General features: G+C 33.0%; 1 protein-coding gene across 2 annotated transcripts in view; it reads right to left on the bottom strand.

The window, feature by feature from the left end:
- The window catches only part of slo (calcium-activated potassium channel slo), a 514476-nt gene that overhangs the window by 219522 nt on the left and 281203 nt on the right, over positions 1–13751 (bottom strand). For both annotated transcript variants that reach the window (XM_085825984.1, XM_085825983.1), the window contains exons 5-6: positions 11203–11314; positions 8321–8472 (exon numbers count right to left, since the gene is read on the bottom strand). In XM_085825984.1, coding sequence (XP_085682110.1) covers positions 8321–8472; positions 11203–11314 — 264 coding nt within the window. The remainder of the gene's footprint in view (positions 1–8320; positions 8473–11202; positions 11315–13751) is intronic.

Consider the following 13751-nt stretch of genomic DNA (forward strand, 5'->3'; position numbering starts at 1 on the left):
CGGTAAAACCATCGAAACTAGTCCTGTGAAAATTTTGTAGGTATAACGCTGATTTTTGTTGTTTGACTTCTGAATTATTATTCAACTGTTGTTTGCTTTCGCTAGAAAACCGCATTACCGAAATATTCTCTTTAAAACTATAGGTTGATTTACTAACAAAACATTGACGAATCTTTAGCATGAAGTGCATTAGAAACTCATTTATAAGAGATAAGGATTACATTTATGTCTTTAAACCTATTTTGAAATATTAAGAGTTTTAAATTGAACTGACAAGCTGTTTTTTAATTTCTTGTGCGAAGCATTGTAATCCCGAAAATTTTCGGGTTTCATGTTTCAGAGAAAATATCGATTTTGATCTCTATCGAATGCAATTTAACGATGTTTCTGCGTGATATCTGTATGTAACACATAGAATACAGCACTCTTTTTCCAAAAACTGATTTATGATGGAGGTTTTTTTCGTAATGTCTGTACGCACATATGTACGTATGTATGTATCTGACATAAAAATAAGTAGCATCAGAATGTTGAAATTTTGTATATAGAACTGCTATAAGATATATATATATATATATAGTTGTACACCTTCCTTTTCAGTTGCAATCTGTCGCACCAAAAGTATATAAATATATATACCCACTCTATTACTCGGTTCAATGAGCTCAATTTTTTTATACTTACATGTTGGTAAATTGGCATTTTTTGCTTTAAAAATGATTTAATTTTATCGTCTTTATTTTCCGGTTAAGGTTTGTATCCCTTTAGTTAATCTGCATGCAATAATTATAGAATTATCAACAATTTAAAAGCTGTTTAAGTGCGGATAAGTCTAATTTTTGTTTACCATAGCAGCCATATTTGTTTACATTTGAAACTTAGGAGAGTGGATTTGCTGCGAAAGTAGAGAAACTTAGCTTCGTAACAACAAAGTTAATGTCTTCTTTTATTATTTCGAATTAAATCATGATTAATCCATTTCGGTAATTAAATTAAATTTATGTATGCATCTCGCATAACTCAAAATCGAGTAGCGTCAGAACGTTGAACTTTTGTATATAGGACAGCTATAACATGTAGTTGTGCACCTCCTTCTTTTTCTTGCAATCGGCTGCATCAAACGTATATAGGGTGATTCTAAATTGTTTTTACAAATTTAGAAGGGTTTTAGTACTCATCCAGAGGAGCAGTAATTACCATAGAACATAGGGTCGCATTCCACTCGGAGACTACTAGAATTCCAATCTGAACTTACAATGGTGTTGGGAGAGCGAATGAACGAGACCAAATTTCGCACAATCAGTTTAGTGACAAACTCACAGAGAGTGCGGATAAAACCGAAAACTTGGTGTTCGAGTGTTCATTCGTGCTCAGACTTTGAGGGCAAACACTCAAATGCACATCTTTGGTTCGCAAGGTCTCAACCTCGCAAACGATTGCAACAAATTAATTATCTAATCAAAGGCTGAATACCTTGATATCAAAGTATCAATTTTTTTACCCCTTCGCAATCTTCTATACTGTCCTCCTGGATATACTGTGCTGCGCTCCTTCTACTTGAAATTGCTATCACACATCGATTTGTTTCGAAAGAACAACTGTTTGGAACAATTTTTCCGATTTGTCACAACAACCAATCACCACAGATCGCACAGGGGAAACTGGTTCTCCATTACAAATAAGTGAAATCGATATTTTACAAAATTATATAAAAAACTTGCAACAATTTTTTTTCCTTTCTGTACTATTACATTCGAACAGCTGTATCAGTTCTTTGCGATGCTCACCTTTTCCTAGAGGAAAAACACAAATATCCTTCGGATATACTTACCTAACATTTTCTAAATTATTTGAAGACTCTCTTTCCATTCCACACAAGTCAAGTTACAAACAAGTTGACTGCATTCGAAGCTGATAGCTGATTGGATTAAAATGAACAACTTGCAAATTTTTTCGAAAAGAAGGAAAAAATCGCGCGTCTTTCTTTCAATAGTAAACCAGGAAGAAACACTGTCTGAAACAGTTGCTCGTGTGAAAAAAATGCACGTGCGATATAGGCCTGAAGCACCTTTCTATTGGACATGAAGTTCTGACAACTGGAACACAGCAAGAACGTTTCATGCTAATCTCGACATACAGCAGAAGTTGGAGTTAGTTGACAATATTCAGCTGAGTCAGTCTACGAATGTCTCTACTAACTCAGCGTATGACCGGGCACGTAAAAGTAAAATCGGTAACCAACACTACTAAATACAGTACATTTTTGTTGAGCTCGTTTATTTGAAAAAAAATTAAATGAAAACTTTTTTTTTTTTTTTTTTTAAGATTTACATCTTATTTTTAGTCCAAAGGGACTTTGTCCCTGAAAGACTCTTTTTTCCTTTTGCGGTTTTGTGTTGGTACACTATAAATGTCCGTTTCACTTTTGAAACTGTTGCCACCCAATGTTAGAGTACTGCATTATATTTGAAGAAATTATACAATGAATAATCTGCATAAATGTATGTCTATTTCTCGCATTGTGATAAAACAAAGGTACGTAGAGCCATCGAATTTTGAATGACGCAATCATCCTACGAATATGGGCACGTGGAAGACGAAATTTGGAATTTATTTTATGATCGATTTCATATTTTGTAACACTTGAACCAATTTCTGAGTGGAACGATTTCAAAGCGAGTTATAGCAACACTCTACAGGGAAAAAAAACCTTTTTACCTCCAGCGCGCGGAAATGTGTATCGGAAGTTCTAAAGATATGCTCATTTTAAAATTATTTTGCGACATTGCTATTGAACTGAATTTTATGGTTTAAGTGCAAAGAACATGATAAAGGTAACACAGAAAACGTTAAAAAAACGCCCCTTTGGACGTAATTTAAAATCTGAAACCTTTCAGATTTTTTGTTATTTTTATTTTTATTTATTTATTTATTTATTTATTTATTAGATCACGAATCGGTAAATTTGTGATTAATCGCCAACAAATAGCAGCTCTTACCAACAAAACACGATTTGCCAAACCTCAAAATTCTACAATTTTATACGCTGCAAAGTATCATTCGCATTAGGAAAATAAACAGAAAAACATAAAAGCATTACCATTTTTCTAATCAGTTTCTACATGGATCACGCATAAATATAATAGTGCAATGGATCAAAAACAGACTGAACAAAATCGGACTGAATTTCCGGTAGAAAACTGAACCCATCCTCAAATTATTTTCCCGTCTATTATGTGCTGATAAATTTTCCTACAACCATGAAGCTGACAGAATTCTTCATGTGATTGGGGTGTTTCTGCCAGATGTATTTCACCTCTTTCTGGGCTGGTCGAGCAATCTCCTTTCATTTATTTCTCCAACCGCAATTTGTAAAAGCATTCTTCTCTGGTGTAATACATAAAATACACCATTTCTTCAAACTTCTTTACCACTTTTCCCAACCCTATTGATCTACGGAATCTTTTCTGCAAACCTTTTAGTTATGGATGCTGGCGCAGAGCAGTAATTGCGTTATCCTCCTGCTAGCAAAATATTTTTATTAATAGAATGCATTCCTTGTTTGTGAGAACCATTAGAAAGATTGCTAGTGGTGAGGGTATTACCATTTTCATTTCCTAGAACATGGGTTCTCAAAAGTTTTTCTGAGGGACCAGTTATTAAATATTTTTAGGTCCGGATTGCCAAGAAATAAAGGTTGTAGAGACATTACGTTATTTCGAAGCAGGAGAGATGAAAAACGATCAATGCTTTCGCCGCGAATCGAACCACAGACCTCTGGAACACGCGCCCAGTGTGCTGACCACTACACTACGAAGGAACGCTAAGAAGGCGGAGGAAATACCTTATATACTCCCCTTTTTGAAAGGTGACTGGGGTATTTTAGGGGACCCAATCGCCAAATCCTGCGTGTGGAGAACCATCATCCACTACCCTTTTAGTTCGAGCGCCACTGTAGAGACATTATATGCTATTTCGAAGAGGGAGACATGAAAAATGAGCAACGCCTTCCCCGGTAATCGAAACACGGAACTCTCGAATACTTCCCTAGCGTGCTGACCACTACACTACGAAGGCATGCTAAGAAGGCGGGAGAGATACTTTATAAGGTTACGTTACTATACATTTTTCGTAAAACGTATGAAATAACCAAAAAAAGCTGATGTCTACACCAATTTCCTTGTGCGAAATATTAAATTATACGCATTTTCTGCTGCATTTCGTTTAAACTTATTTCCTCGAATTCCATTAGAGATGTAGTTCTCATTCAATTAATTCAGTCCTCACTTCGCGGCAAGGCAAAAACACATAAAAACTCAAAATACTTTTATTAAAAATTGAAAGATAGAGAGAAACATAAAACAATTAAAAAAACAATTTTTACAATTGAAATTACAGTTTCTACTCAAAAACAAGCAATTCGCCCAGCGGGCAAAAAGGCAGATTTTCGGTGCACAAAGCTCAAAGTCTCGCTCTGGTCCCACTCGGCAAAAAGGCACTGAAGGTGCAAAAAAACTTAATTCACTATTCTGCTAAGTTTCAAATGTAAACGAATATGGCTGCTATGGTAAAAAAATTAGGCTTAGCCGCACTTAAACAACTTTTAAATTATTGATAATTCTACAATTTCTATTGCATGCAGATTAACCAAAAGCATAAAAACCGTAACCGGAAGACAAGAACAACATAATTCAATCATTTTTAAAGCAAAGAAATGCCCTATTTACCAACATATAAGAATAAAATAACTGAGCTCCCAAGCCGAGTAACAGAATGGGCATATGTAATAATAAAATTCCATAGTCAAGAATACACTTAAAATTCTAACTGTATGTTCTTTTCATTTTTAACGACGACGGTTTCTTATTTCAAAAGACGTGGAATTAAATCCACAGCCCCGTAGTCAAGTTGTTTTTCCCGCCTTTTCTACACGTGCAGTTAAAGAATGTTCTAGAAATATTTAAAGCGAACTGGAATGGCTGACGAGGCTAACGTCATTTCTTGGAAGCTCCGCCTTTCCTGAGGCTATAAAAGGACTCGCAAAGGAATATCGGGGGCTTTTCTTTAATGTAACGATTCAGTAAACTTCATACAAAAAGTTATTAGTAATTCTTTTTATTTACTCCGGATATCTGATTTTGTAACTGCTAGTTCACTTGAATAATAATAAATGGATCCTGTTTTTTTAAACTTATCGTCTGATAATTTAAGTTACGACTACATTTATGATTCTTCTCCGATCTATTTATTCCGGACTAAAGCTGGTAAATCATATATACATATATATATGGTGCGGCCGATTGTCACTAAAATGGGAGGTGCACAACTATATCCTATCCCGTATTTTGACAATTTTGATTTAAAAAACAGCCGTTTCAGCATCTTCACGACTTTTTAAAGTAGCAAATTATCAAGAATATTATAATAGCTAAAAATAATTTTTTACTTTCTAATATATTTGACTAAAACTCTGTATGTTTTGCTATCTCTTGAGATTTGATCTTTAAGATTCTTCGTAATTAACTCTTGACCTGATGAAGCTGGATAAACAACATTTAAATCAAATTAAGGTAATTGTATTTATTTCATAAAGATCTGATGATATAAAGCTGTGATATTAGATTAATGATATAAAGCTGCGATATTAGGTTGAGTTGGAAATACTATTTCCAACGTTTTTATACCATGGTCTTATATAATTACACCAAATGAGAGTTTGAAGCCATTTTCTTGGTTGAAATCGTTTGAATGGGACTCCAAAAGTATTCCTTTCCCAATTGTTAATGCGAAGCGATATTTTCGGTTGAAAGATCCTCGACAATTAAGCTTCCTAAAGCATGCAATTTACAAGAATGTTCCACCAAATTGAAACTTAAGAGAAAAGGCACTCTTTGTAATTGTTTCCGCTTAAGAAAGGAATGGAAATCCTTTAAGTGTTCTCGAAAGGGAAGAGAATTTAATGATAGTGTCGAAGTGAACTTTTGAACCAAATTCGAAGCTTTGAAACATGTCATAGAAAATACATGCAACTATTCAAAACATGAATATTAAATTCTCATTTTCAGAGTGTCTGTATTAGTATTTGATAAATTAAAAGAGAAATCTAGATTATTTCAAATATTCTCAAAATGTAACACTTTCAATGATTTAAAATTGCACAGTCCATTATTTCACGAACTGTTATAATGTTTCATGCAATGAAATGGAATTATATTTCACGAAAATAATGGTTACATATGAAATGCGCTCGTTTTCCAAGTCAGAACATTTTTGCTATTAAATGGAAAGTTATGGTATCATTATGAGACAAGCTATTAAATTATTGTACAATGTACATAAAAACACGCTTGATAATCTTTTACTTGAATGTGCTATGCTGATTGTAAGATCTATCAGATGTTTGTTTAGAAAATGGCAAACTATTGTTTATTGTTAACTAGCGAAGTACCCGATGCCAGTCTGATGCCAGTACCGATGCCAGTCAGACATTTTTCAGTCTGATGCGATATGTAACCCACATAAAAAGTTCCCGTAGAAAAATTAACTATTTCTCTCTCATTATATTTGCAATAATGGTACGCAGTTTTAAATGAGTTTCGTCTTTTTAATCGAATGGTCGTAAAAGCTCAAGTTCCACCCAATATTTCACCTATATTCAACTGTAGTCACATAAATGTGGCAAAAAGTTCATAATAATTGATCAGAAATTAATAACGCGAAAAAAACAAACAAACATTCTTTTTTATATGTATAGATTTTGGAGAAACTTAAAAATTTTTGATTGACAGATTCTACGATTTGAAAGTGAGCAGTAGTTATACTTTTCGACATAAAGCATTTTTATCTTCAACGCGCGAGACTGTTGCCACTCGGAAAAATGAGGGCAAAAATTATTGTTTTGAGAGTTTTTAATTAATATCTTGGCTGATTAAATTCACACGAAGATGGGAACAGTCGAAATGACTTCCCGCGAATTTTTGGAATTTGGAATAATGTACTAATGCTTGGCTATGCTGTTTTTATTTCAGTGTAAAACTTAGAAATTTTTATTAATAAACTCTATGATCTCTGTTTTTGTTTTCGGAAAAAGTGGACCCAGAAAAGTGTTGCAGAACGTTTGGTGAGATAGCAGTGACTGAGTTAATCGCGAACAAACAAACACGCAAACAGACATTATCTTATATATATATATATATATGCGGCTTAAGTGTTTGTCGCCGATAGTTTATTGATTGCTTGCGTAACTATAAATTGTTTTATTCCCCGCGCCGTGCAGCGCGTGACGAATATTATGAGAAAGCTAAGCCAGAAAAGTTAAAAATACAAGAGCACGTGCATTTAACATTTAATAAATACATTTAACATCTATATATAATAGAATTCGGAAATATGCAACCGGCAGCGATGAAAAAACAAATAAAATACGATACTGTGGCCACTCGATTAAATATCTTTATTACATAATTAATTATATCTTTAATATTTAAATAAATATCTTTATTATATGCGGCTTAAGTGTCTGTTTGTCGCCGATAGTTTATTGGTTGCTTGCGTAACTGTACCAGCCAAAGGGTGAAGTTGCCACGGCACAGGACTGCTGTTTTAATTGAGACGTAGACAATTTCCTGTAAAAATTGCCTTTGCAATGACCATCCATAAGTCTCAGTGCCAAGCGCTTAAGCGTGTTGGCATTTTTTGACCTGAGCCTGCATTTGGATACGGTCAACTTTATGTTCCCTGTTCAAGAGTTTGTGAAAGCTTAAGGCGAGCTTAAAAATGATGGAAAGATCTAGACAAGAAATGTTGTGTACAAAGCGATCTTTGACATGTGAATTAACATACTATTTAAATCACCTTTATTTATTGAGCTAGCGGTGGCTCTTAAGAAATGTACCGCCAATGGTTTCCTTCATGGCACTCTACTTTAAGCAATTAAGCATGTAGAAGGAGGAAACCCCGTGGGCCTGTAAGCAAACGGGCGTTCTCGCCGCCTGCCCTGGGTAATTCAGTTTGAATTAGCAGTCACCTTTCCACAAATCATTTTAATTACAATTTATAATATCTAGAACAGCGGTCATTTCGTATGACCGCCGGGATTTCTAGTTCTTTATATATAGATATAGATGTAGATGATAACTTCAGGGTATCGTGCCACATGATAGCCAATAAATCGAAATTCAAATTTTATCGTGAAGACAAAAGTAGCTTTAAAAATAACACTAAAGTGATACTGAAATCTGGGAAATAATTTAGACTGGGAATTGAAACTTACTGTGGCAACAATAAAATTAGGTTAGGAAACTCAGACTGGAATACAAACCAAGTGTATGAGACCTGCTGCAAGAAGCCAGACGCTGATGACGATGGATATGAGTTGTGCCAGCCGAATACTTGAACTTGTCTTCAACACGTTCAGGTACTGTAGAATGTCCGGCACAGACATGAGCCGCAGCGCCCTCGTGAAACGGAGGCCTAAAATGAAAATACAACGGAATATATTAACCGATGATATAACAAAAAGCAATACAATACAAAGAAAGAAAAGAAAATCTGAAAGGTTTCAGATTTTAAATTTCGTCCAAAGGGGCGCTTTTTTAACATTTTATCTGTTACTTTTATTTATTAAATGTCAAGTTCTGTTATATCAAATTTTGTTATATATAATACAGTGATTTTGATTTTTTTTTGTTTTTTGGATGAAGTTGCTCTGCAGAGTTTTAATTTTAAGTGGTCTCATACACCTTTATGATCTTCGAATATGTAACTGTTGCAAGAATTGCGATACTTTACTTATTTTAAAACCAATTACTTCCAACCAAGCTGACTACATAATACAGCTGCTTTAGGAACTAGTAACCAGAAAGTTTGTGTTGCCACAAATATTTTTATAATTTAATCCGCTTTGTGACAAAATGTTTCGTCATGTTTCCATCTTGCGCGCATGATATTTTAAAAATGGCTAATGTTACATACTTGAAATTGGATGGAATTTTTTATATGGGCTCTATTTTTTAACTGATCCAAAAATCTGGTGAATATTTTAATATTAAAAAAAATATGCACAAAAACATTACATATTTTTGTAATAAAATACATTTTGTAAACTCAATTTCCAAATGGTATATATTAAATATGGAATTAAAGTATGCAACAGAATGTTTTAAACTGTGCGCGCAAGGTGGAAACATAACGAAAAATGTTGTCACAAAGCGAATTAAATTTATCAGCACTGTTGCCACCCGGAAAAATGAGGGCGATAATTCTGTGCAGTTTTTAAATTTAATGTTTTTCTTGAATACTGGACATTTATCAAGAAAAGTGTGATAAGATTGCATCAATTTATATTTACGTTTTCAGAATTACTTCCTAAACAATTCTTGAAAGAATAATTTTTAACTAGAAGATTCTTGAAAGTATGCTGACGAATTTTCTCAGATGATTACTCAGATGATGATTGATGAAAAGTATCGTAGCATTTTAACACATTATCATATGTTGGAGTTATTAATAACTCCTTCTCTTCATTTCGCTTTTTCTGTATATTTTTCATAATTCTAATTTGTAAAATTCAAAATTTCAGAAATTCAGTGTTCAGGCTGTCGAATAAGAAAATGTTTGCAAACATTTGACTCATCAGAAACTGCGTGGAGTTATATTTATTTTATCGTAAAATTTTTATGTAATTTTTTATGTAGTTATAGTGGTGATTAAGAAGAGAGGTATAAATTATCTTTTAATAAATGTCTAATACACATCTCATGCAAACAATATACTGAAAATTCAAGATATATATGTTTTTTTGGTTTGCTGTATACATCATGGCCGTATGCAAGGGGGGTGGAATCTCAACAAAGGAAAAAAAAAAATTGGAACATATGGGGAAATTGGTCCCACGTGTTCCCTTCAGGGATTTTTCCGGTACACTGCGAAAAAAAAAAAAAAAAAAAAAAAAAAAAAAGAGGGGTCAGTTTTATATCTCCCGTTCTACTGCGCCGATTGACAAAACTCAAATTGCGTTTTGCATGTCTCGAAAGCGCAACTTATTTTATATATTTGATTTATATATAGCATAGTTCTAACATAGGTATTTTGACACAAAATCGGACTTTTTCTGAAATAATATACCAATTTTTTCCATATTTCGATTCTACGACTCAAATAATGCCTAGATACTAAATTCTGTAAAATTTGGTGCGAAATTTACGAAAAAATTCAAAAATTTATCTTGGCGACATTTTTTCAGTTTGCTCCAAGAATAATTCACTTGCCGAACTTCTTAACGTGTAGCAACCCATTTTCCTTTCCCTTCTAATATGCCTGAGCGGAAAAAAAGACACATCGGTAAAAAAGGTAGGCCTTTTTACATTGTGCAAGAGCGGGGAAAAAGTCACGTCTTTCTTGTTTTTAAATAATTTTAGCAAAAGATTCTAAAGCACATTTGATGTTTTATCACCTTCAACAAATATGCCAAATCTCAAAATGGGCCAATATATAAATTCACGAATATCTTCAAAAATTTTTAATAAAAAACTATAATTTTTTTGCATGTATGCTTAGAAATACTTTAAAATGATGGTACAATTTGTATAGATTATAATTCAAAAAACTTTTTGAAAAATTTATAAAAATTATTTAAAAATACAAATTCTAAAAAAAAAAAAAAAAAAAAATCATAAAAAGTGGGTGAATTTTATTTGGAATGAACCTGAATTTCGAAATGGGAAAAGAAGAATCAAATAAGTTTAATAAAAAAAGAGAGATTAATAAATATACACCAAACTCAATTAACGTGGAGGGGCTACAAATTTGAGAGCTAATGTTTTAAAAATTACTTTAGCGATTTTTACAAAACTTGGCAGTTTGGCATAATTTGCGTCGTAGAATCGAAATATGGAAAAAAATTGGTATGTTATTTCAGAAAAAGTCCGAGTTTGTGTCAAATTACCTATCTTAGAACAATGCTATATATAAATCTAGTACATATCCTCAGTCGCGCTTTCGAGAGATAAAAAAACGCAAGTTGAATTTTGTCAATCGGACCAGTAGAACGGGAGATATAGAACTGTCCTACATTTTTTTTGCGCAGAGTACATTTCAAAGCCAGATGAAGGATGGCGGCCTAGCGGCTAGTTAAAAATATTTAATAATGTGCAACCGATTGCCTGAAAACAGTATTTGACTGATTGGTTATTCAAAACTTACCTATCCACGTTCTTCCTAAATAAATGGATATGAAGGAGGGCGGAATGGTGAAATAATCCACGAATGAATAAGGCTCCAGCAAGAACCACAACTTGTCGCTAGCAGCAATAAACTGGAAAATAAATTAATTACTTTAGTATACAGACTGAAAAACAGTATATCTACTGCATAACAATTTGCCATCGTGCAAGGCAAATAACAATGCTAATAATCATTCGTAAAACTAAAAAGAATATATTAGGATTTTATCATAAAAATGACAGAAACACATTCATAAATAAAACAAAATTTACAAACAATGAAACAATGAATATAATGACAATTTAGTAAACAAAATTAGCCGTCATCGAATTTATGCCATAGTGAAATTTTACAAGTAGAGCACTGGAAAAATTAAAATAAAGAAAAAAAATTAATAAACAAAAAGATAAAAATCTGAAAGATTTCAGATTTTAAATGACGTCCAAAGGGACTTTTTTAACATTTTGTTTGTTACCTTTATTTATTAAATTTCACGTTCTTCGTACTTAAACCACAAAATTTAGTTCAAGAGCAATATCTCAAAATAATTTTAAATTGAGCTTATCTTTAGAATTTCCGATATACAGAGTCTCGCGCTGGAGATAAAAATGTTTTTTTTTGTACAACATTGCCATGGCTCGCTTTGAACTCCTTGAGTTTGTTAATCAAAAATTCGTTAAAATTTTACAAAATATGAAATCGATCATAAAACAAATTCCAAATTTCAAATTTGGGGTTCCTCGTGCGCATATTCGCAGTAGGATTACCTCATTCAAAATTCGATTACTCTATGTACCATTGTTTTATCACTATGGGAGAAATATACATACATTTATGCAGATTCTGCATTATTTAATTTCTTCAAATATAATGCAGAACTCTAACATTGGTGATAACAGTTTGAAAAGTGAAACGAATATTAATAGTGAACCAACGCAAAATCGCAAAATGAAACGATAGTCCTTCAGGGAAAAGCCGCTTTGGTTAATAAATAAAAAAAATCTAAAAGCTTACGAGGATTTTAAGTTTTACTAGCGTTTATTTGATTTTAAACTTTGCTATCCTCTGTTATTTCCCATTTCCGGTCAGAATAAGCGCGAAAAGGATTTTTATGTTAATGAGCTTGCAAATTGTATGGGTATTTAAGAAGTGGCTTCTAGCCAAGAGGGAGAAGAGCCTTCATGCTGCCCTGATACGCGCGTGCTTCTCAGTCAGTTCATGTCCGCCTTTAAGGTCAGAACTTAGTTCCTGCTGATATACAGAACGTATTGTATTATTTTGCATTTCGCTCATTACATACGTAGTGTTCAAAGGGCCAATCTTCGCGTTAATAGTCTCTGTACAGAATTAAGTTTAATTCTTAATTTAGTTAAGTTAGTTTATTTCTTACTGTCTACGTTTTAGACCAAAAGTGCTCATCCTTGTATGCCGAACTGCGAAAGCGGCTGTAAGCTTTGAGAAATAAAGAGTAAAGTTAATCCTTCTTATCTTTGTTGCATCTTATGCGCATACACAGGCATAGTTTGAGTAAGCTCCCTGTTCCTACTCAGCACTCCAGTAATGTTTGTTTTCCAAGGCAATAGGAAGGAATAGCAGTCCGTACAGTGGAACCCGAACTGGAGCGTTTTTTTTTTTAACGTTTTGTGTGTTACTTTTAGTTATTAAACATTTTAGTTATTAAACGCACTAAAGAATAACTTATTTATGGAAAATAAATAAGTTATTCTTTAGTGATACCTTTAGTGATTCTTTAGCGATTCTTTAGTGATACCTAAAACGTGTTTCGTTTTATGTAATTTAGCATAATATTAGCAGTTATTTACTGTTCTTTTTTCACACAAATACCGATTTTCTTGTAATATCATGCAGTTGTAAGCACAAAGTTTGTGTTTCTAAGTATAATTCTGGTAATTATCAGTTGGCAATAATTTTTTAAACCTGCTTAGTTCACATCCATTCACATTATCCGTCTGAAATAACGTTCTACCAAGTATGGAATTTACGAACTGTGTTTATAACTGGTGCTTTTTATTCAAGACCTTTATTTAAACATGAATTGGTTGATATTTGTTGAGGAATATTGGTGCTTACGGAAAATCCCGTTGACCACAAAAGACGGCGCCAATCGCACCAAACAAACAAACAACAAAAATAAATAAATAAATAAATAAATAAATACAAGAAAAACTATTCTTACTTTTCTTTCAAATTCATTATATTATAATTTATTTATATTTAATTTTTCATTAAAAATTTCCATTATTTTTTTATTAAGGAGATATACTGTAAAAGCAATTATTTTCGCTAGGTTTTAATATTTCGCGAGAAAATATAAATCTGGCGAAATACTTTCTTTTTCGCCAGCGTCTCTTCTGTAGTAGGCAGGTCACAAATTTTAATCATTTTTTTTTCGAAAATGCGTGTGTAAAGACATTAGGTATATTTCTTGAAAACAGGAGAAGTGAAAAATGAGCAAGCTTTGGCTGGGAATCGAACCACGGATCTCTGGAATACGCGCCCAGGGTGCA

The sequence above is a fragment of the Stegodyphus dumicola genome, chromosome 10 (genome assembly GCF_044657685.1).
Source record: "Stegodyphus dumicola isolate Sdum_Otavi_A_Nest chromosome 10, ASM4465768v1".
Taxonomy (NCBI): domain Eukaryota; kingdom Metazoa; phylum Arthropoda; class Arachnida; order Araneae; family Eresidae; genus Stegodyphus; species Stegodyphus dumicola.